At 36.4% G+C, this 24,438-nt stretch overlaps 1 protein-coding gene across 7 annotated transcripts in view; it reads left to right on the plus strand.

The window, feature by feature from the left end:
* Positions 1 to 24,438, plus strand: part of Cka (Connector of kinase to AP-1) — a 45,372-nt gene that overhangs the window by 13,667 nt on the left and 7,267 nt on the right. The window contains exons 6-12 of one of the 7 annotated variants that reach the window (XM_067125489.1): positions 305 to 383; positions 594 to 682; positions 3,706 to 3,787; positions 18,139 to 18,429; positions 21,451 to 21,581; positions 22,635 to 22,813; positions 23,195 to 23,364. In XM_067125489.1, coding sequence (XP_066981590.1) covers positions 305 to 383; positions 594 to 682; positions 3,706 to 3,787; positions 18,139 to 18,429; positions 21,451 to 21,581; positions 22,635 to 22,813; positions 23,195 to 23,364 — 1,021 coding nt within the window. The remainder of the gene's footprint in view (positions 1 to 304; positions 384 to 593; positions 683 to 3,705; positions 3,788 to 18,138; positions 18,430 to 21,450; positions 21,582 to 22,634; positions 22,814 to 23,194; positions 23,365 to 24,438) is intronic. The other 6 variants (XM_067125490.1, XM_067125492.1, XM_067125493.1 and 3 more) reach the window with 6 other exon arrangements.

Raw genomic sequence — 24,438 nt, forward strand, 5'->3', positions numbered from 1 at the left:
ACCCCCCTACATGCTGGAACAAAAGGCACCTGCGTAGTTTGGAAAAAATAATTTTATTTTATTACTCTTTTGGGGGGGATGGCGCCTATATCCGTCATTGGTAAGCCAAGGTGTTATTTATGTCACCAGTAAGCCAAAGGGTTAAAGGCTTTAGGTAAAGTGTTTGACTTTGGTATGTGAATTGAAAATTAGAGTAGGATATTTTCATCACTTATGGCAAAAATAAATTTAAATTATAATAAAGCATAACTTATTTGTGCTATCAATCATAATGTAAAATAATTTTTTTTTTTTTATCCCACAGCAACCATCTACTTTAGAGGCACAGATTAGGGATGCGGAGAAAGCGGTCATGGACAATTTTGACTTTTTGCAGCAGGAAGGTAGGTTCTTTGTTCTGCTGCATTTTTGCCCACACAATTTTACAAATTGGAAGGTGGGTCTTTGTTCCCAAACCAATCATAGTTGGGGTAGTTGAATTTCTACATAGATTAACTTCTCCGAATGTATATGTTTTGCAATTGATCCTTGAGTATTTAAAGTAATTTTAGTGTTCCATATAATATATTTAACATTTATTTCGACTTCTACAGGTATGGAAATGGATGACGACGACGATGTAGAGGAGCCAGAAGAAGATGACGATGTACATAGAATAAAGAGTCCTAAAGTAGCCAAGGTGGTAAGCAGTTACCTGTTGTTTGGGGATTTTTAGGAAATTTGATGTACAGTTTTTCCTAAACATTCGATCGGGTTTTTAAGTGCTTTTTTTTTTGTCATCAGTTCTTCACTACCACCCAAAGGTTTGAGCTTTTTTATTTATTTATTTTTGGTTACCTCATGCTGGGTTTGATTGTGTAGGGTCTTCCCTGTGGTCAGTGATCAAAAGCGCTCATTTCTTGGCTTGATGTGAGTCGTCTTGTTGGCTGTTGATGATGTGTTATCACTGGTTTGGGGGGTCACTTTCTGATGTTAATTTATTTCATTCCTACAGATGGGTGGAAGTAAACTCTGTGTGCATCTCAATACGTATTGATTTGGTGTTACTGCGTAAAGGAACCCATTCTCAATTATGTGTATTGTGATACAACTTAAAATTTTCATTAGGTCTTCTTTAGTAGTGGAGTATTTTGTTTCCTGAAGTGTATCCAAGTTTAGAGCAGGCATGACTTCCCTTTTTCAAAGGAACATCACTTTGGTCTCAGGAGTCTAAAATAAGCACTGCAGGTGCCTTCTCAACAACTTTTGTTGAACATCCAGGTGAGGGCTGTTAGTCCTTCCAGTGTTATTCATGCGTTTCATTAACTGCACTTGATCATTTATACTGCAGTAAAACATAATACTTCTTGATGCACAACTAAAATATCTGGCTGTATCAGTAGTGGAGGCTAGTTCTTTGTTCATTAACTGTATTACCCTCACTTATTTATCCATGACCCTGGTATAGGGTCGTGGATAAATGCCTATATTTTTAAATGTTTAAAACCATTAATCACTTTTGGAAATAGACTTGGGAATTGTGTTGCCTGTGTAGAGGAGTTGGATTATATTCAGTTTCATCTGAAGCATAGAAACTTAAACTAAGAGCTCAGTTGGGCATGATTGTTCCAGGTAAAAAATGTAGAAGTAATATGTGTGTATAGTACATGTAATTATGATTTTATCAAAATTTTATGATTTTTTTTTATCCTGCCATTTATGTTAAGGGCTGACATTGATTTTGAGTTGATACTCGCAGTGGGAGTACAATCATAAGAATGATTTGGGCTTACCACTAGGGATTCGCTTGTATTTCAAAGTCTGGCTAACTTGGGCATTCTTGAAGGTGGTGTTGCTTCAGGATGGAGATGACCTCCTCAGTTTTTGTCCCAAATTTCGGGATTCATTCATTCATGCGTTCATTGACACTCAAGGAATTGTGGTGAAATGGGAGAGTAAGGTCTCCAGACATTTTTTCCTTGGGACTTGTGATAGCTGCTCAGTGTATTTTGCAGCTACACAAGCCCCATTTGTATAGAAAAGATATCATAGAAGGCATGACCTGTGGAGTGTGTATAATGTGAATAGTCCTTTCTACTGTTTGTCTCCCATACTGCAGACAGCCAGTGGCTGTGACTTACGCTGGTCCACATCCAAAGGCTGTAGTAGGATGCCTCACCCTTCTACTTCCCTAAAATGGGGGTTAGATTGGGAGTTTTAATAATAACTATACCCTCTGAGCTGTTATGACCATACAAAATATGGTATTGGCAGGTTTTCCTGGCTATTTGTAGAGTCCAGGGTTCATATAAATGCTTAAGTCTGGCATAAGCAGTTAAAGAGTAATCATATTTCCCTTCCTACTCATGGACCTGGGAAACTGACAGAAGGGGGTGTGAGTTTGCTGGCAATTCTACACATTCTTAAACAGTGTCTTACAAACTCCTTGCAACCTTGCAGCTTGACTATACTGTAGCTTCAGCCTGTGAGTGCCTCTCTTGTAAGACAAAGAACTTAGTTATGCCTGTATTGTCGTGCATAATGTAAATAGCAATTTTCATATAGTGGATGACCCACCTCTAATCAACCCTGTAACTGAAGGAAAAAGTGAGGGACCAGGTAGGTGAGTGGCAAGGACTCCCCAGCACTTACAGTGTTTAGCTTTTGCTACTTTGTTGACGGTCTCAACAACTGAATCAGCTTGCACTCAAACGATACTTCTATATATGAGGGTTCCATAAGAAAAATTACAGCACAAGATAAATGTAGTTATAGGTAGGAGGATTTGACACAGTATGCAAGAGCCTCTTATTTTAGAAATCTTTTGCCTTTCAAGTCAAAGTTCTTTGAAGTAACAATTTTGTTATAATGTGTGTAGCATTGGCCAGTTAACTGAAAACGTAACAGACACGTCACATTTTTCATTAGTGTTCACTAATCATGAAATTGGTGAGTGCTTCCTAGTACTGTGTAATAAGAATTTAAAACTTTTATGTTGGGTAAACATTATTATTATTCCTTACTTTAACTTGACCAGTTTTGAATATTTTTCTCATCCAACCAGTTTGAATATTTTTCTCGTCCCACAGTTTGAGATTGATAATCATTATCTGAAAAGGTGATCAAAGATGACTTTTGGAGAAGTGTATTAATTTTGAGAGTACTATGTTACCAGATTTGTGGTCTTGCTATAGTCTGCTTCAGTCTTTGGCCACATTAGCTGCTGCGGATTCTATAAACACATCACATTCCATAGACAAGCTTGCTTAAGGTTAAGATTTAGCCATTTGAAAATTAATTCTTGTAGGGGGCAGTGCACCTCGCAGGGTGCACTGTAGGTATGACTAAAGGTTCTTTGCAGCGTCCCTTCAGCCCTTAGCTGCAACCGCTTTCATTCCTTTAACTGCACCTCCGTTCATATTTCTCTTTCTTCCATCGTACTTTCCACCCTCTCCTGACAGTATTTTTTCAGAGTGCAACTGCGAGGTTGTCCTCCTGTTATGCCTTTACAACCTTTTGCTCTCAATTTCCCTTTCAGTGCTGAAAGACCTTATATGTCTCAGCATTTGCTTGGTCTTTGGCTTAGATTTTATATTACACTTGAAAGTTAGATCTCTCCATCAAATTTTAAATAATGTCACTGGATATAAATAACTTACTCATTGCATGGCAGTGTAGACCATGTTTTAGGGATCAAGTAAACTTACACAGTTTAACCAATTGCAGACTTTGGACGTGGATGATGTCGACGGCGAAACAGAGCTAGATCATGAGTTCCGATTCCTTCCGGAAATGGAGGATCCCTCTCGTAAGTATCAAACTTTTAAAGTGTCATATTCATTGATGACATAAAGTGTCTTTTGTGGAGTAAGTTTCGATCCGGCGAGTGTTTGTGTGTAGGTTTGATATTGTTAGGCTTCTGAAGCTGAAGGTCTTCCAGTGTTTACACATTCCATCACGTTATGGCTTTTAAAAAGTGGTTTGCTCTGCTTTCATTTGGGTTTTCAGGAAAGGGTAAGATTGAATCTGTCATTAGGAAACCCTCAGCGAGATGTGACTGATGTGAAAAATGGTTTTTGAAGAAAAGGTGGCAAAGTCCTCCTGTGGTTGAGATGTTTTAGGTTTCAAATTTTCTATTTTATTTTGTATCCTGTGGTTATCGTTTCTTTAGCATTATCTTTGTCATCAGGAACTTATTTTGCACATGAATCTGTCTTCAAGTTTTTTCTTGAAATAAGCTTAGCATACTTTATTTGCATTTCGTCCTCTCACACCTTTTACTTCTAATCTTGTGATTTTCGTTTACGAAAGATCAATAGTGATCTCATACCAATGTAGTATAAGTGATTGGAAACTTTTTACTTCAAGGTCAGTTGAAAACAAATGTTTTTTTTAACCCACCACCACTTGCAAGGTTAATTTTTGTTTATCAAGTTCTTTGCATCAGCATTAGTATGTGTCTAGTGTAGTTTTGTTTTTAGTATTGCTTCATAGTGTTTAGCAGAATTGTAAAGTATTGTTACATTTTAATCTAGAAAAATTTGCTTGTTATTTCTAGTTATTTTTAGTGTGGTTTGTTGAGTAAGAAATTAAGTATTTAGATGAAGTCACAGTAATGTCAGTTGCTATTCATAGAATTTCGATTATTAATTTGAAGTAAACATGGCCATTTCTGAACTTATTGTTAAACCATAGGCATCAAATTAATGGAATGTTAATCTTGGTATTGGTATTTTGGTATTGTTTTATGAATGGTTTCATCCCAGTGAGGTGAGGATTGCCTTGTCAGGACTAACAGTGACCCACAGCAGAGGGCTAAAGCAGGGTACGTAATCCACTGTTTAGGTCAATAAAGGCACCCCAGGTTTTTAAGGAATGTGCCCATACTATTCCTCTTCCAGTTTGGGAGCTGAACACTGGTCACTTGGTTTGTGAGTTGTCAATACCCGTGCATTATGAGCAGAAAGGAACTGGGGGAGAGTAATACAGCACAGAAAAGGTGCTGTGTACCTGTTTGAAGAATCTGAAAGTAAAATTGTGGGACCACTAAGAAGGTGTGAGACAATAGTGCAATGAGGCTATGACAGAAGTATTGTGCAAGAACAGACATGTGACATTATATATTTATAGATCTTGAGAAGCCAAACATCAGTGTGCCAGACAAGCAGTTAGGTTAGAGGGTCAATTAAGGAAGCCAAGGATGCTAGAGAAACTCATTGAGCTAGCGATAGCGCCATATTTTATTTCGGTAAAATACAAGATTGAGATATAATGACAGGCAGATTCAGCTGTGTGCAGATGACAAGTTGATAAGAAAAGTAAAGAACGGGTATCAGCAGTGTTTGAAAGGGAGAAAAGAGGATTTGACGTTGGCGTAAGCCAGAAGAAGTTCGATGAACTGGAAAAGGAGCAAGGAAGATAAAGGCTGGAAAGTAACCCTGTGGGGGTTGTGATTGTTGTGGAGCATTGAATACAGTACTGTGTGTCAAATTAAACACATGGCGTTAAAATGGTGTTGGGGATTGTTGTTCTCAAGATGTAGAGGAGGAGGGGAATGATATAGTTGTGGAAAAAGGCTCAGCTTTGGGGTGGGTAAACTATTTCTGGCAACCCTTGGTGGCATCGTAGAATGTGAAGGCGACGTTTAGGATAAGAGTATGAATAGCTTAGATAAAGTGGAAAGAGATTGCTGGACTAATGGTATGCATCCCTTTAATGAAGAATTCAGACTTTGTGCTCATGAGACCAGTACTTCTGTACTCTGCCAAGACATGAATACACAAGAATGGTGAAAAGATACAATAATAAAGTGCTGAGGTTCATGGCTTGAGGGTACTGGAAAGACCATGTTGCAGTTCAAGTAGCCGAAGCACACCTGTTTATAGGCTGGAAAATAGATTTACATCGCTGAGAATGAGAAAGGCTGTGTTCATGGATAGAAGGGAAGAATGATTGTTTATTAGTGTAATCATTTACAGAAAAGGTAGGGTTGATGTGAAAGGGCACTAATCAGTTAGAAAGGCCCAAAAATTCATGACAAAAATACTGAAGATGACTACCTGAACTAGAATATAACTCGGGCAGATAATTCACAAAGAAGAGAATGAAGAGAATCATCAGATGTTTCTAAAAGGAAAATCTGATGGCATAACACAGGTGATGATGATGAAGAGACCAGAATGAGAATGGGGACTCTTATTCAATTGTCATAGAAAATGTAGAGGATAGCAGCAGTCTATATGTTTTGGATGTGAAAATTTGGAGCTGTCCAAATAGGATGAGAGGTACCTTTAGTATCATAGGCTTTTCCCAAATTCTATAGAACTATTGTCCTTTTAGAATTGGGATTGATTAGAGACAGGTGGGTGATTAGGTTAGCTTCATGCTTGAGTCTTGTCTATAGGTAGTCCTTGCTTTTGTACAGTATATTTACAGTCGTGAATGGCTTAGTTTTAAAACTTAATCATACATTTTATAAACAGTTACGAACACCTCAAACACCCAAGCATCCAATAGAAAAACAGAATTCCTCACGGCATGAGAGTAACTGGTGTTCTTTCATTTGTGGTGATGGGTTTTGATATCTCCCCTATGGCTCATAGGATTTTAAGGAGAAAATTTTAGTGTTCACATTATTGCCTTCGGGTTTGCTAGAGGACACAGATATTGTGACGTGCATGTGTCTTCCATCGGAACCTTGTTTCAGCGATGCCACTGAAAATAGTACTTATTTCAAAATTGCTCGTACATTTTTAAGGAATATAGGTTCTTGCAAGCTTGTATTCTAAAATGATGTTCCCAAAAGTATTGTGGTAAAATTGTCAGATTCCTGACTAGTGACCATTTTTTCTGTGGCGACAGTATCCCTTTTGATACAGTTTTGCTGTCTTTGTTTCAGTGGTGCCACCTTGAATTTTGCTTATTTCAAGACTTCTCTTATTTTTCTAGTGGAATTGAGATGTACTGGAAGTTGTTATATCTAAACTGACAAGGTCTTAAAATTACTGTAAAAAAGAAAGAATGGCACACTGGGTCCCATTTTTAATGTAGTATCAGTGTATAGTGGTTTCTATTAAGTTTCTAGTCCTGTTCCTACCAGTAATTAAGGGTAGGTGATTGGGAATGCTGTATGACAGCGTCTTAGTCATTTGATATATCTTGGAAATTCCATTTGCAGTTTTTGTGTAGTTGAAATACAATGGAAACATGTAGTAATTGAATTCCAGTGAGTTACAGAGATTTTTCTGTGCTGCTGAGTTAATTGCGTTTTAGTGAGGTTTTCTTATCTCATGAAATATTTCTGTAGGTTATTAAATTATTCTAAAACCACTTCAAATTCTCTTTCTCGTGCAGCTAATTTTTAACAATTTAGTAAGAATAGGTCTTTCTAGGAAGTTTTAAAGTTTTGAATTGTGGTAGATAAGGTAAATGGGCTTTTTTTTTTTTTTAATCATATGGGGTATTTCTAGGAAAAGGTAATCTTGCACAGTTTTCAAATAGTAATTCTGTCAGTTTTTCACATGGCTTGAAAGTGTCTTGTCTTGAGTGTTGAGTGTCAGAATTATGAGTCTTGATTTCAAATTTTGGTAAGCAAAGATGGAATGTGTCATCATGTTTTCATGGTATGAGCTTTGCTAGAAGCATATTTTATAATTCACTTTGTAAATACTTTGAATAGATATATATTGGGTACATTTATATATAGTATGTTCTGTAGTGGAAGAGTTTGTATACTTCGAAAAGTATTTAGCTTTTAAAATTGTACTATTGAGTTTTATTATGAGTAAAGTACTTGATAAGAAAAGTTATTTTCAATGAAAATTTCATTGGTTGTGTCTAGGTCTTTTTGAATTTTGAGCTGTATATAAAAAAGCAGAATATAAATGGGTGACCTGGAATATGAATTAACGTTTTTTTGTGCTCATTCAAATCATCTACTATAAGGATTGTCATTGCACTACTGTCGGGGGAACCGTCTGCAACGTGTATATCTTGTAACACAGAATTCTTGTTGGAATTTTAATGAAACTTTCTGTGACCTTTATTTTTGAAGGACATTCTTCTAATATTGGCAAGTTCTGCTCACTTGTGCTCTTGTTTCCCACTAGTAATTACTTATTAGAATAGTTTTTATATGCCACATTCCCAGAGTTATTACTGTTCAGGTAGTTACATCAGAGATGATTCTTTCATGTTCTTTCTGTGACTTGAGAATTGTTATTATTGGCCAACATTTGATTTTATTTTACTGCTACAGTTTCCATGGATGCCCCAAGTGGTTGCACCGTTAAGGCTGGATAGTTTTATATGCCCAGGGGACATTAATGCAGCCCAGTTACTGATTTCAAAGAGAGGCTTTTCCTCTTGATATTCATATTTGGTGATCACCATTCCTTTAATTTTCCCCTTAATTTTGGCAGGGAGCATATGTTGAGCTTAAAGTATCATTGCTTTGTACAACAAAGTATATTGAAATGGTTGTAAATCATTTTACTGTATACATTTTTGATAATAGAGCTGCCAATTTTTTTCATCTTTATTGATCAGCATAGTCAGTGTATTTTAGCTTTCTATGTAGAAACCCATCTGGTTATAGCAAGGTCTCTCTTCTGTATATCTTAAAGAAAGCTTTTGGTTTTCATTGCATTACAGTTATCACAAGCATTTTTTAATCAGAAGCATCATGTAGTGTACCCGTTTTGCCTTTCAGTCCCAGTGGCATATGGTATGTTATTAGTTTTACTTTGCTTCTTTTCACTCATGCTCGTTACGTTATGAGTTTTGTGTTGACGTATTTGTTGCTTAATTTCTACTGGCCATTGCTTTACTAATACTTGTCAGGTATCTTTTGGAAGGGTACTGTAAGTGCTGTACTGCTTTTTAATCTTACCAGCAGTGATTCAAGAGGTATGCATGCTAAGGCCAAGGTACTTGAAAAATCACTGTTGCAAAAGCAGGGCCAGATGTATCAAGGCAAATTTTTGTTACTGAGGCATGGCAAAAGATACACAGTTATAAGTGAGATGCTTTACGATCAGTTTTATCCTCTTCATCTTCATCGAACATTCCAGAACTTCTCTAAGTAGTGCTTAAATAAAATTGTAACTTAATAAATAGATCTTTATGTCATTCAAGCAGATGGTATAGAGGAAATGAAAATGCTTATATAAACAGAACTACCGAAGGAAAAGCATATATATTGGCTGACACTACTGTAGCCCCTATCATTTAAGAAGTGTCGGTTGAAGTATATGGTTTTCTGATGTTTTGTTTTTATGGGACATTTACTGTTGTAGTGCTGATTACAGTATTGAAAGATTCGTGATAAGTAGGGTAATATTGACTTGGAATGTGTGATATTTTGTTGAAACATGAACTAGGTTGATATTGTTTTCTAATGGATGCTCTGAAGTGGCAGTAGAGAGTCAAGGTAGTTTCTTTCCTAATTTTTTTTTATATAGTTTTCAACACCATCAGATCTGTTTTGAGTTTGGGTTTTACAAAAATTTTTACTATTAATCTTGTGGTATGTGCAGTTTAAACATTGATATTGCCAGCAACTTATCCATTATAACTTCTTCATGAATGGCATACAATTTCAGGTGAAAAACTTTGTTTCAAGAAGCACCCAGCCAGTGCAAGGTATTCGTTGACTAAGACACGTGACACTCTTGGTCAGATCATGTGTATAGGAGAAATTATAACCATCCATTAGCTGTTACTATATATCTAAAAGATGGGTGCAGTGTTGGTCCTTCCTGTTCATATGGTAGATTGAGTTTGTAGTTGAAGGTACTAGATTAGCTTATAATGCATCAGAACGTCAAGGACAGCATTGTGAAATTATAGTTTTAAGGCATAGCGTTTTTAGAACACAGTTATAACAGCGAGTTCATTCCTATAACTGTCTTTAGCTACCCTGCCATTTATGTTAACATAAAAGGTTTGGTTCCATGCTTTTTCAGTGGATTTAGATTTGTTGTATTGTCTTACCCTCGTTATTACAGTTTGAGATCAGATTATTTAATTCTCCTAAAACCCAAATATGTGAAGGTAAACCCAAGTATTTGAAAGTTAGAATTTTAATTGAGTTTCTAGTCGACTTCTATCTTCCGGTGATCTGTTTGTGCAATTCCTGTTTTATTAGGTATTCCTTATTTTCAGTTTTCAAAAACTTTGTATACCTTATCATGCTAAGCATTTGTGGCTGGTTTAGTTTTCAGGTGCTTTCCCCTTTTCGTGTTCAACTGTATTACATGTTTGAAAAACTAATATTTCAGGTTAACCATAAGAAAGGTCAGAAGTTTCAGCGATCTGGTTAAACTACCGTGGTATAAGGAGTTAAGGACTTGGCTTCTGTTCAGCCTACGTCCATCTCTTCTGGAAGTTTTGCTTTGTCATTGTGCCATCTTGCTGCAAAGTCCCTGTTTGTAGCTACTTAGCTGCTGTTTGTAATATCATCTTTAGTCACAGCTGTAGGGACCATAACTCTTTGTAGCATATACTAGATTTTGAACCAACAAAGATTACTATGGATGAAACCAGTATTTTTAGGTACTACATTTTGCTGCTTAATGTTACTGCTGGCAAAATTTTAATGTCATCCTCTGCCTACCAATGTTGAACCGTAGTTTGTTGTTGCCTGTTTTCATCTGATACAGTAATGCTGTGTCAGGGTAAACAGCCTTTTTGATTTACCACTTTGGTGCTTCTGTTCCTTCACGTTTGGTCTGCTTTGTCACCTGTTGTGTAGAATCTACTTTTTAGGTGTGTTAGTACCTGTTCCACATTTTTTATTCTTCACGGTAACCTTTTCTATGGCATTTTGTTATCCATCCATGTTTACCTCGTCTGTGGAATTTTCATTTTTCATTATTATTCATGTGTGAAATTTTTAGGTATCTTCCCTTGTTTTGTTCAAGTCATAGTGTGTGTTTGCGTCGTGGTGAATCGTCCATCATATATAAATTTTTAACTGTGGCCGGTTGGGCAGTTTGAATGTAAAAGGGGACTTCCGAAGCTCAGAAATAAAATAGTTTAACCAGACCTCTGAGTCAAAATGCATATTACTACTGTCGTTACAGTACGGTGTTATAAATTTCAGTAATATGAGACCACAGTGTTACATCGGAAGAAAGTAGGACGAGACCAAAGGGAACTGAAAAGTTTCTAGGTCTTGCAATTTACATTTTGCTACAGTAAATCTTTATGGAACTCTTATATTGCCTATTGACGTTAACGGAAATGGGTCAAGAGGTTCCAGGATGATCTTGTGAAATACACTAAGCAGTATCATCAGCAACATTGTACCCATTGCACTTATGGCAGAGTGCATAAAAGTTCATGGAAAAACTTAGTGTTGTAGCGTAACATAGGCAACACTCGAGACAGACATATTACCTAGGATTAAGAAGTTTCTGTTTGTTTAGCCTCATGCTTGGACTTAGGATAGTTTTAGAGGGGTTATTGAAGTTGTAATTGCTGATGTCAGAGATTCTCAGGATAATAGTACAGTACCTTGCATTACTGGATGCTTGCTGTTGTAATATTAAAAAAGATTTTGACTATTACTTCTATGGCCTTTTTGCCTGCCAGGTGATCAAGGACCCACCGGGCTTTGAGTGGCTTCTAGTTCAGGAAATTGCTTTTCTTAATAAAAGAATTCGTAAGGGCTAAAGACAGCAAATGACAAGCCAACTACGGTCTTGGGGAGCTTCACTAACAGAAGTTTGCCTTGAAACTGACTACTCCTATTTTGCTTTGTGCACTTCAGCAAGAATGTTTTGTGTTCATTTTGTGGTTCCACCTTACCTCATTAGTCAGAATGACACTAAAAGTGGAAATTCGCTCGTGAACATTTCATGTTAAGTAACCCACCCTTGATGTAAGGATCTGTTAATTGGTTTTAAGGTTTTCTTGTGGGTAATATTTAAATGTCTCAGGACTTGTCCAGTTATTTTGGCCTAACCTGTGTTGTTACTGTGTACATTTTAAAATGTCCAGCTTAGTTTTATAAAACTAACATGTAGTGGGTGTTGTTTGAAGTTTTATGTTCACAATTTTAAAACAGTAATGAACTACTGATGGAAGTTTTCTCTCTCTCTCTCTCTCTCTCTCTCTCTCTCTCTCTCTCTCTCTCTCTCTCTCTCTCTCTCTCTCTCTCTCTCTCTTCAGTGAATGAGGTGAAGTGTGAAAGTGATGAGAGCTGCAAACTTTATTTTTTAAGTAACAATGTAAATTAACTAATATGAATTTTCATCCTCAAAGATTAATTTTAATTTTTTAGCACTAATGTCTTGGTCAAGGTAATAGAATTGGGATGAATGCCTGTAGCATCTAGTATACACTCCTTTTTAGTTCTTAAATTGCCTACACCAAAGAGCTCTCTTAGTTAATTAAAGTTATCCTACCCAAGAACTACTTCAGTTGTCATGTTAACTGCATTGAGAGGTCATTTAGTTTTCAGATTATGCACACCAAGAGTCAATCTAGTTTTTAAATGACCAATGTCAAGAGTTCCTTTACCTTTTTAAGGTACCATACCTATGTCAAAAGAGCCTTTAGCTGCGTGATGTTTTATCTAGCATGGATGGATTTTTAATCATCGCCGGATATTGTTATGAGTTGTCCCTGAACTAAAATAAGTGAGGTGTTGAAGCCTTTCATCAACTAGAGATTTCATGTTTTGATATGTGACAAAGAGGCAATTCTGCTCCCAGATTGTACTCTGATATTGCTGTAGTTTCTGAATGTAAAAAATTGTTGGGAGTGTGATGTTTACATATCACTTTTCCAGTAAAGCATGTTATCGATGTAGAAAAGTACGGTAATTGCATTTATACGTGATCTTCATAAGTGAATATGAAGCTCTTGATTTTAAGGTATTTCCTTTTCATATTTTGATGATGGTCTTCAATAAGTGGTTCTTAACTAGATTAAACTCATTCTGACATTTATGTTGAAATGATTAATTGTGGATAAGAATATCAGGGTGATAGTTTGTATATTTTTTATTATAATGAAAATAATTGTAAATATCAACAAATATATCCTTCAAAAATATTAAATATATCCCATAAGTTATATATTTTAATTTTTTGTGCACCACAAGCTGGAAGAAGTTATACGTTGTTGTTCTTTCTACATTTATGCATCCTAATGTTCTTGATTTTAAAGGTTTCATTTTGTTTCTATGTGTGGTTTTTAAGACATTATATTTGAGAAGGAATAGGTGTACGCATTCGTGTTATCCTTGAGTGTTAATGAATGGAATAACTAAATATTTTTTGTGGTACAGTAAACCCCCCGTATTCGCATTCTCATGGTTCGCGGACTCTCGCATTCGCGGGTTTCTCTGTGGAACATATCTAGCCATCATTTGCGGAAAATTCGCCCATTCGCGGTATTTTCCACTGAGAAATACAGTATTCACTAATTACTGTTTTTTCATATATTTTTCATGAATAAATGCACTCTTTGTGATAAAACTATTAAAATACTCGGGTATAAGCATTTTTGCAGGGTTTTTCTTGGTTTAAGCTATCAAAATGGGCAGTTCTAAGTGTTTTTAGATGGGTTTTAAGCATTTGCGGATTTGACCTATTCGCGGGGGGGGGTGTGGGACGCATCCCCCGCTAATACGGGGGGTTCACTGTAGCAGTATCATAAGCTCTGGTTAGGTTTTGGCGTCTCCCTCAGTTTCATGAAAGGTGTTTGTGTTGAGAGGATGTGGTTTTGGAACGGCTTTGAACGAACAAAACAGGATTACATTTTGTATGGCATATTTTCAGAATTCTTGCTACTCTTGTGTTTTTGGTGAAGATTTCATTTCACTAAAATCCTTAAAGATTGTCACTAATGAAAATTTCTTCAAATAGTTTTTATGCTGTAGCATTACTGTATACCTGTGTTTGCTGAAACCTTTATTTTGGGGTAATGTTATTCTGTAATTGTAATGGTGGTAAAAATGTTGCCACTTCTTGTAGTTCAGGTGTGTTGTTTTCTGTTCTGCATTTCTTGCAGATTTAGTTTTCTTGAGCACTGCATTGTGTGGGTATTCATCTTTGGTTCTCATGCAGATTTTGATTATTTTCAACATTGTCAGGGTGCATTTACATGAGAACGTCTTAGGTAGTTTTTAAAGTACAGTTATATCACGTCCACTCGATTAAACTATTTATTGTTGGTGTCAGATATGGGGATGAGGAATGATTGGTCAGAATAGCAGTAGATAAGCAGGTATGGAAGTATCAGACAAAGACCTTTAGGAGGGCCCATCAGATCTTGGAAAAAGGTGTAGATAAAGGTCTAGATTGTGTGGAGTTCTTGCAAGAACACAGGAAATACTGGCATAAATATGTCAGTGATGAAATTCTCAGGTTGATAGTTCATTGAGTGATTTCCACAATGTCCACAATGGTTAGATGGTTTGGATTCCTAAATGACAAGTAGGTTCCTGAGGTAAATAGGTCCCATTCCTAGACGAGTAAAAACTCTGCATAACATCAAGAGTACAGAGGCTCTTGTCTGTTGGGTATTTATTACCTAAAGTTTACTTCTGTCCCTCGTGGACGGAGGACAGTTAGAAAAATGCTGTGATAGAAGAATTGTATGAAATGCTCAAGATAAAAATGGAAGATTTTTAGACAAAGAGAATGTATATGAAGAAGTTGAGATATGGCGAGATTTAAAATATGTAGTCAGTTTCCATTACAAGAATTTTTTTTTTTTTTTAGGAACTATAGAGTAAAGATTAAAGATGTGACTATATGCAGGTACTGATTTCATTGTTTTCTGGCATACATTTATTGAGATTATTTTTCTCTGAGATGAACCTTGAGACCACAGAAGATTGGCAAGTTTTGAAACAGAAAGAATAAAACTGGTCCACTTTGGAGGGAATATTTCTTCTTATGCTTGAGAGTAGCCCCAGTAGAATGTAGAGTTTACCACTGCATTTTTATAGTTGTCCCTTTTGTGCAAAGTAAGCTAACTGGACTCCGAAGACATGAGTTTGGCGAAGTGTCATTATTGCATCCGTGGCTATAAATTTAAGGTTGCTTAATTGAAAATATGGTATCCTTCATCATTTAGGGGTATCACATATATTTTCTCACTTCAGTGGTGTTATTAATCTTCACTGTCTAAAATCCTGTACAGTTACATCAGTGATGCTCTTTCACCTTCATTTTTATTGGGAAAATGTAGACTTTACACCAATGTGTATATTGCACTACATAGGGAACTTTAAGACAAGGAAAATAGGGATGGTTGTGAGCAAGTCAGTGAACTGAATGTATGGAATACAAACATAGCACCCTTTTCTGTTTTGTAGGAAGTTTAATGTTTGTATGTTGACTCTGGTATTGTGCCTTCTGAAGCACACCTCAGATAGTTTCCAAGGCTCTTTGCTGTGCTGATTTGGCCTGTAGCTGAACTGCATTTCTCCCAGACTTTTACTTTTCATTTGTTCCCATGATTTTTTTTTCCTGGTTGTCCAGCTTCTAAACTTTGCCCTGCTTCAGTTTTCTCTTCTCATTGAAGTGCAAATCCTTCAGGCAAGTCCTATGAGAATCTCAAAGTGGGAAATAAGGCTTTGTGATCTCGTCAGAATACATCAAATAAAAGAAAGCTTGTATGTAAGCACAAGTGTTTAGTACCCCGTTGAGACTTTGGTATATGAGGTAAACAGTGCCTGGCAAAGTTCATAATTTTTTTTTAAGCATGATTGTTTCTGAAACTGGGAATTAAGATGGAATTTTATTTGCTCTGAAGTATCTGAAAACTGAGGAGAGTTTTATTTTCAACTTATTCTTCTCTGATATCATCAGTGTACTAGAATACTGATGCAGTTAGTATTCCCCCTTGCTAGATTTTTGGTTGGATAAGAATGAACCTGATCTTTTAATATTCAGTCTTCTTTAACACATTGCTTATTTTCGAATTCCAGTATTTTTCTGTGGTAGTAAAACATAGATCTAGGTACTGTAGCTGCTTTTCGTGCATGCACCACGTTTGACTTGTTTATCAGTACATGATTTTGTGAGTGCTATATGTGGGCATAATATTGAAATTGAAAGAAGAAAAGTGTATTTACATGTATATATTGTTTTATCGAATGCAAGGAAAGTTTGCTTTTTTCTTCCGCATTACCGGAGTCATTGTTTTGATGTAAGTGAAAATTTATCGGGTAAAACAGTAATGTTTTAGCACCGACATGTCAAAAAATGTTCTAATTCTTAATACAGACATATTGGGTAACAAGTGTTGGGTTTTTGTTTCCTAGAATGTGTCATGCATGTATCTGACTTATCTGTGCTAAGTCAGTTTAGGAGAGATTATCTTCCTACCATAAATTCACAAAGCAGAAACGTGAATGGAATGCGATTCTTGTGTATCCCAGGATATTTACGCGTGCATCAGTCTGTTTCCGTCCTGTTGGATTGGCCTTTTACTCATCAGAACTTGTCACCATTCCATTTTAATATATAAATATTTTTCTACACCTTGGGGGTGTTTGTTTTATAGTTGCTTCTGATCCTTTCAGTTTTGAAACATTTTGCTCTTTTAAGCTTTTGTTGACGAGTTCGTGATTTTAGCCGTTACTATTTTCAGTCATTTTGTCGTTCTGTGCTCTTCTGTCTCATCCAATATGATTCATTTTATATGTGAAATACTTTTAGGGGCCTCAACTTTAAACACTACAGGCAGTCCCCGGTTAACGGCGGGCTCGGTTAATGGTGACCCGGTTTTACAGCGCTTGTCTAGCGACGAAAATCGGCAATTTTCGGCGCCAAAAATCGCCAATTTCCGCTTATTGGCGCTGATAATTGGGTATTGGCGCCAATACATACCTAACAGAGGCGCCGATAACCAAAAATCGGGGCTTTTCAGCATATAAGCCCTGAAAATCGCTGCAAAAGCGCCAGTGATTTTTGGTTAGTGGCGATTTTCGGTTATCATCACACCCCCAGAACAGAACCCCCTCCGATAACTGAGGACTGCCTGTATTCATTTTGATTTATTGTACTTTTTTCTTTCATGTATACATTCAATCTTGCCCCTCATTATCTTTTCATACCTTTCCCATTTCATACGTGTTTTTTAGTGTTTTTCCCTTCACTGCTTTTGTACATAATTTTCCTGTTTTTCTGATTCAATTGCTTTTAAATTCTTTTCTGTAAAAACACCCTCCCACCCATTTAAGTTCTGTTTTTTAGTACTTTTTAATGTAGTCTGTTCAGTCCGTTCTTATTCTCTCAATTTCCATACTTTTGCCTGCTCCAGCTTGGTCTGTGATCTATACACCAATCATTCACTGCTTTTAATCTGCCCTCTCATGATAAAAAAAAACCAGTTGCCTTTGATAGTTTGAGAGCATGTTATTCCTCTGGGATGCTGTACACTCCATATTTATAACATATGACTTTTGGAGTACAGGTATCTCATTAATTTCTTTTCTTCAACTTGACAAGTTAAAGTATCCTTTTGTCTAATGGTAAAATCTGAACAACCTTCTGTAACAGTAGCAAGTAAGCTGTCGTAGGATCATAAACAGCTTAAGATTTGCTTACTATGTGAATAGTTTTGGGAACGGAAATTGCTTTGTTAGGAAGAACATTCCAGAATCTTGTGTTTTTGAATTCAGTATGAAATAAACGAAGTCTTTCCAGTCCAATAAGTTAGTGTCAGTAACCATAACTACTTTTCTTCATGGAGATTGATGTTGCTATTTCACTTGTGAGTGGGTTTGTGTCATAATTGTAACCTGATTGTTTAATGTTTATTATTATGTAAACAATTGAAATTATTGGTGTTATAATATGAATGATTTAACATTCTTTGCAGAACTGTAAGATAATTAAGAACATATGCATTGAGATTTGCTTGTCTATCTGATTATGGTACTTTTATTAAATACAGTATTAGAATGACTTATCCCCTTTTTATGTTTTGTTTGAGAATTACTTTTTTTTTTCTGTGCTTTACATTAGTCCTTCGTTATAGTTGACATGTTGGAGGATGGGTAGAGTAGTTGTGTTGACTGTGATGAATCTTAGTCGCTTATTATCACTTTGTGGAGTTCACCACTATGGTTTATTTTGATGTGATGTGGTGTGGTGCCTGTCCATCCATGGTGATGTGGATTACGTCGTGTAGTGCACCTGATGGGCGGGCACAGAGCCGCTTGGACGGGCACAAGGCGGAGGCCGGAGTTTGAGGGTGAGGAGGAGGGAATGGATGGCATTGAGGAGGAAGTGGTGGATGGGGGCATATCCTCATTAGGAGGAGAGTGGGCTTGCCCACCCCCAGCACTGGAGGCTTTGAAAGCCAGATACCGTGCAGCAGTTGGGGCGAGGGGGAACCCTTCCTCGCCTCAACACACGCCACCTTCCCCACTCACCACTGCCACCCCTACCACCACCACAACCACCACCACTGCCCTCACCAGTAAGTTGCACCATTGTGTATTATTTTCCATCTGACCACGTCCTCTCACTCCCCTTGCGGCTGGCTGCTTGAAGCATAGAGAGAGAAGAATTTTGTAGAGCCTCTTAAGTAACTGTACTGTACATTGTAGATGCTGTATGAGCATTGCGAATGTAGATCATGGAGGGTTTGACGTATTTCTTTGAAACACTCATGTCTTTTGTCACGTTTGTTAATCTGAGTCACTCGTAGAATGAAATTGAAAGTCATTCTGTTCACTAAAATGTGAAAGCACACAGTTGCTTTTTGCCTTTGTGCCAAAGGGAAGTTTTTGGTTACGAAAGCTCATTACGTGATGCCCTTAAGGCTAAAGGTTGGCATTATGAATTATTTCAGGCTATGTGAAGGGTTAACTTGATATATAACATCAGTGTTCTTAGTTTTTTACATGACAGATACCAGAATGAATCCTCATATAGATGTTAACAATAGTGAAAAAGTCAATATTCATGTAATCTGATCAAAAGGATATGTATTTAATCATTCTAGATGACTTTGGTCTATTGTATTAGATATCTGTAACAGAACTGTAAAGTAAGGGTATGTGTATTGACCAATATAATTTTTCTTACTCATGTCATTGAAACTTTAATATCTGATTCTGTGCTTTTCTTTGAAGTGAAAATAAATTGTTTTCAGTTTTGAGGAAAATAATATAAATGTAACTACATACTTTTGTATTGATTTAAAATGCAGTATGAGCAGGTGTGCTTTGTTTCTGCAGTTAGGGGGGCATTATTTTTGGTTACAATGTATTTTGATACAGAATGGCTCTTAATTGAATTAATTCCAATATTCTTAATCAGTTTGAAGCTGTTTTGAGTATTTCAATTACTTAACTGTCATAGTATTATTCAGGACATTGTTACAGCATTCTATAAAAAAAAATGTTGAAGATGGCTTTATAAACATTTTTCCACGTAGCTGCAGTTAATGGTCAAGTGCGAGGAGGTGTGGTCACCTTTTTGAAAGTTGGTTGTGCTCCTATTTTTATCATCATTATTTCGTGGTGGTGCTGGTGGTTGCTGCAGTTAATTCTATCACGTTTAGTTACGCATAGATATCTTCTGTTGCTTATGTTGGTACATGGGGCTCTGTTTATACATTTTCTTAATTCCACCTGTTATCCCCTTTCATTAATACTCCCACTACCTCCAAGATTTTGTATGATTTTCACCTTTAAGATTATTCTTGGTTTTATGCCCACAGCATATTTCATTCCTGAGTCATATATCTTGCTTTTCTTCCTTTTTTATGTATAAGAATTTTTTCCAATTTATGGTGTCTTCCACGGTCCTCCCTTGTACCTACTTAGTTTTGTCTGAAGGAAGTTAAGGAGTTTCGATTCAGCATTCCAGCCTTCTGTCCGAGGGAAAGTATTTTCCTTCCATATCGTCATTTTGTTTCTTTATTATTTGATCCATCAAGATTTTCCTCTTTCTTCATCTCTGGTGGAATAAACAGCACATTGCAGTTAAACAAAGCCCCATTCTTTGCCTTGTATGAGTTAATCAGTAGCATGCACTACTCTTGAACATGAGGCATAGCCATTTTAAAGCATAGCACAAACTACTTTCTTTCCGTTGATCGTATTGAATTATTCTTAGAAGGTGCAACTTATGGTGTTCTGACAATTATACTTTATACTGTACCCTGTTTGGAATGCATACACTTCATTATTGTTACTGTCATCATCATTGTTCGTATTATGATTATTTAGATGGTAATAAATATTGGGCTTTTTTTCTCTTTTTTGGTGCTGGTGGTATATCGCCTCCTATAGATCAGTTCTGCTCCTTCAGTTGCAAGCATTTTCTCCGTATATGCTTCAGCTTGGCATGTACTTGACCCTTACATGGTTCCTTACAAGATTTATGGTTGCCACTTGTGCACTGGCACAAGAATATAGGAGAAATCATCAAAGACATTGAAGTACTGTACTTCCAAGTGTTGCCAATCATGTAAGGGTTGATTAAATTTTCATCTGCACCTCAATTGCAGATCCATATTAAAGCCTTCATGTGATTACCATTCGAGGAATCAATAATTTGAATTTCTAAAAGTTTTTACAGTCATAGTAAAGGACAGCGAAACCTTTAGTGGACATCAAAATGAGTAATGTAATTGTTTTTGATAAAGATAATTTTAAGTTTGATTTCATTGAGCAGCATAGATATAAGATGTTATTATTGAGGAATCTTTGGTTCCTTTGTGTTGTATCCCATACTAGTCTCTCACAAGAGCCTAAAGAAAGTAACCTTGTGGTTAATTAATGGGATATTTGTATTTGAGGCTTTTGAAATCAGAAGACCTTGCTCTTAATCACGTAAGATTTTTCAGTATACATGGTAATTGCACATTGTGGACAGTGAAGGTTACAGATAGTACAGTGCAGAGTTTGTCGATACATTGCTTATGACCGTGAAAATAATCATCAAAGAATTTCTTTAATTTCAGATATGGAATTCCATCATTTGGGGTAATATAATTTGTGGTTGATTTTGATGCTGTATGAACTCTGTTGAGAATAGATGGGTTTGTGATGTTTGTCATATTTTGTCTTGATCTGTAAATATTTACATAACCATTAGAAGCAAAAATCTTGACATTCTTAGTCATATTTTAAAGAAATGCTTAGAATGCACTAGGACAGATTTCTTCCTATCAAAATTGCTTCAGTGTTTAATGATAGGTTGGTTGGAACAGAATTGAGTTTGCTTCCACAGAAAATGTTTGTCTACAGTAACTTCCTTAGATGGCATCACTTGAAATACCTTACCTACACTGTAACCTTCCTGGACACACAAGTATCAAGTTTTTATTATAGCTTTACACTTATTACCTTTGCCGTGCCACAGATTTTATTGCTTCTATAATTTGTGTACAGTTTAGTATTGGCAGTGTTCATAGTATTTTACCTGGTTTACTTTTTTTTTTGCCAGCTATTGTAACTTGTTTTATTACATCCATAACTATTTGCAGCTGGCGTTTTGGGGTTTGGTCCAGGGTCCCGGAGGTATGTTGGTGGCCCGGGTGGAGAGGAGGATGCCTTGGAGGGGCTAGGAGAGTTAGCACAGCTGACTGTGACCAATGAGGCAGATGCTTCCTATGACGTGAGTGTTTGACCCATGGCTCGTGGTTGCTCTTTATTCTGTTGCTAATGTTAAGGAATGTATAGTCTGATGAATTTACATTTTTTCATTCTTAAGAACTGCAGGGATGTCAGTTGGTTTTTTAATTGATACCCCCTGCATTTTACTGCTTAAGGGGAAAATTTATGCTAGTGTACCTTAGTGCAGTACAGGCAGTCCCCGGTTAATGGCGATCCGGTTTTACGGGGCCTGTCTAGCGACGAAAATTGGCAGTTTTCGGAGCCGAAAATTGCAGATTTCCGCTTATCGGTGCCAGTAATTGGGTATTGGTGCCGATACATACCTAACAGAGGCGCCGATACATACCTAACAGAGGCGCCGATGGGCGCCGATAACCGAAATACATACTAACAGAGCGCCGATACATTTTCTTTAGAGGCGCCCGATAAAACAGAGGCAAGTGATACCCTAACAGAGGTAGCGATAACAAAGAGGCCACCAATGAGCCCCGTTAGTGGCAATTTTCGGCTATCATCACACCCTCAGAACGGAACCCCCGCCGATAACCGGGGACTGCCTGTACATTGTTTAATTAGTAATTTTTCTTAGCTGCTTCTCTTTGCCCCCCACCACTTCATATTGTTTTTATATGGCTAACCAAGTTCGTTTATTTTTTACTCTTGTTTCTTGCTAACCTTGTGAGAGCCATGCAATCTGTAATCCATGACTTGTGTAGTTTGCGTTTCTCTCCTGACAAGTTCTGGAATTCTGTCCCTGTTTCAGTTTTCATGGGTTCCTACAGCATTTCATTCTTCATAAAGGGTTTTTGATGTTGTTGAACATCTGATTGTTCTGTTTACTGATGTTGATATTAAGATTTATACAAGAATTGAGCATCTGATTGTTCTATTTACTGATGATGATATTATTTATGCTTTCTTGATGTGACTAAGGCTGACTTGTTTCAGAGTAGGAATTGTTTATACATGTCTTTCGTTTGGTAGCGTAAGTAATGTATCTGGTGTTTCATTGTAGTTGCTAATCATATATTGCTTTGCTAATTACTTCTCTAAGCAGATCTCCTCAACCAAAGAAAACTTCCGAAAAACTTGGACTGCCAAGTATACCTTACGATCACATTTCGATGGCGTACGTGCTCTGTGTTTCCACCCAACTGAACAGACATTAATCACAGCATCGGAGGATGCCACGCTCAAACTATGGAACCTTCAGAAAACTGTACCAGCCAAGAAGTACGTTCATCTTTTAATTTTGATTTTGCATACTATAACCAGTACTATTTCATCACTGCATTATTGACTTGAAACAATTCTCCTTGTATTTTAATAATTTACTTATTTTTATCCATTTACTTAGTGATTTGTTAATTTATTTTTTCTTTTTTCAAAAACTGATCTCATCTTTCAGTGTGTTACCTTCTGTTACTTCTTTTTAGTGAACATCTTATTTGTTGGAAGCTTGAATTTCAAGTCAGTGGCCCCTGTGGGCTTGTTTCATGTGAATAGGGTTCATGTTCTGAATAATAATAATAATACTTGACATTTTACTTAGTTGAAAGTAAAAATGAGTTCTTTTCGTCATTCCCATTAATTATAAGCTAATCAACTTTTCAGATCTGCGTCTTTGGATGTTGAACCAGTGTATACTTTTCGTGGTCATTTAGGGCCTGTTTTATGTTTAGCCATAAACAGTGATGGTGAAAAATGTTACTCTGGAGGTATTGACGGTACTATACGCATCTGGAATATTCCTTCGTCTAATATAGATCCCTATGATTCTTATGGTAAGTCTTGGGAATGCTGTTGTTAATGCACATATATTTAATGATAAAGAAAGAGAACTTACTGTAGTTTCAGTACGATGTCAGTAAAGTGAGTATTTTCAAATGAGGATGGAGAAGTTGATGAGAACTACTTAGTGCGTACATTTGTGCCAAGCTTAATATGACATAAATGTTAGGTAGTGTAGTGTTTGAGCATCATATGAATATAAAAGACCATTCTGTTGTTCTTATGTAGGTTTTTGTGGTCCATTGCATGACAGTAATTTGTCATTAATGGTTAGCGAGGGACATTCCAGTGTAGTTAAGGAATGTTGCATTATTTTAGTTGACAATCCAGGGAGATGTGTGCTTGTTTATATGTCAAAATAGCCCGAGAAGAGCCCTAAAAGAGCTCAGAGGTCTGGTTAAACAAATCATTTATAACTAACTATATGTCAAAATGCTCTTGATTTAATAGGAAAATAAAGGGATGTACTGATCAGTGAGTGATATGCTTTGTGTTCCTGAAAGATTATACAGTCATTTGAGTTGCAGACAGAATTCTTTAAATGTTTGGTGGTTATTTTGTTTACCTGGGTGTAAACAAAGGCATTATTGAGTGACTAGAACAGGTAGTGAGAGAGACCGTGGCGAATGTTTGGAATACCTAGATCGGTAAGTTTTACTTTGTCCTTTACCTGCAGGCAAGGTGATCAGACTGCCTTAGATTAGTTGTATACAATATCGTATGAATAGTTTAAGGATTAAAAATCTTTCAAGTTGTAATCATTTTACATGAGTTAGATCAGTCAAGGCATTATATAAGAAAATATTTTCTTCCAGAGTTTGGATAAATTTATAGAATGTCATGGCAGATTAGTTTTAATTATTTTTCATTTGTAAAAAATTTGAAATTGTTTAACTTACCCAAGAGTATTTTGGCTGATATCAATTTTTTAAACTTTTGAGTAGGCATGACGGAACAATCTGATAAATTTTATTACATATAGAACATGTAGGGATTTTATGAGATTTTACAGTATATTTCAAAATGTTTTATGTAAAATATATTATGAATGACATTTTTATTGTAAG

This window comes from Macrobrachium rosenbergii, chromosome 23, assembly GCF_040412425.1.
Source record: "Macrobrachium rosenbergii isolate ZJJX-2024 chromosome 23, ASM4041242v1, whole genome shotgun sequence".
Lineage (NCBI taxonomy): Eukaryota > Metazoa > Arthropoda > Malacostraca > Decapoda > Palaemonidae > Macrobrachium > Macrobrachium rosenbergii.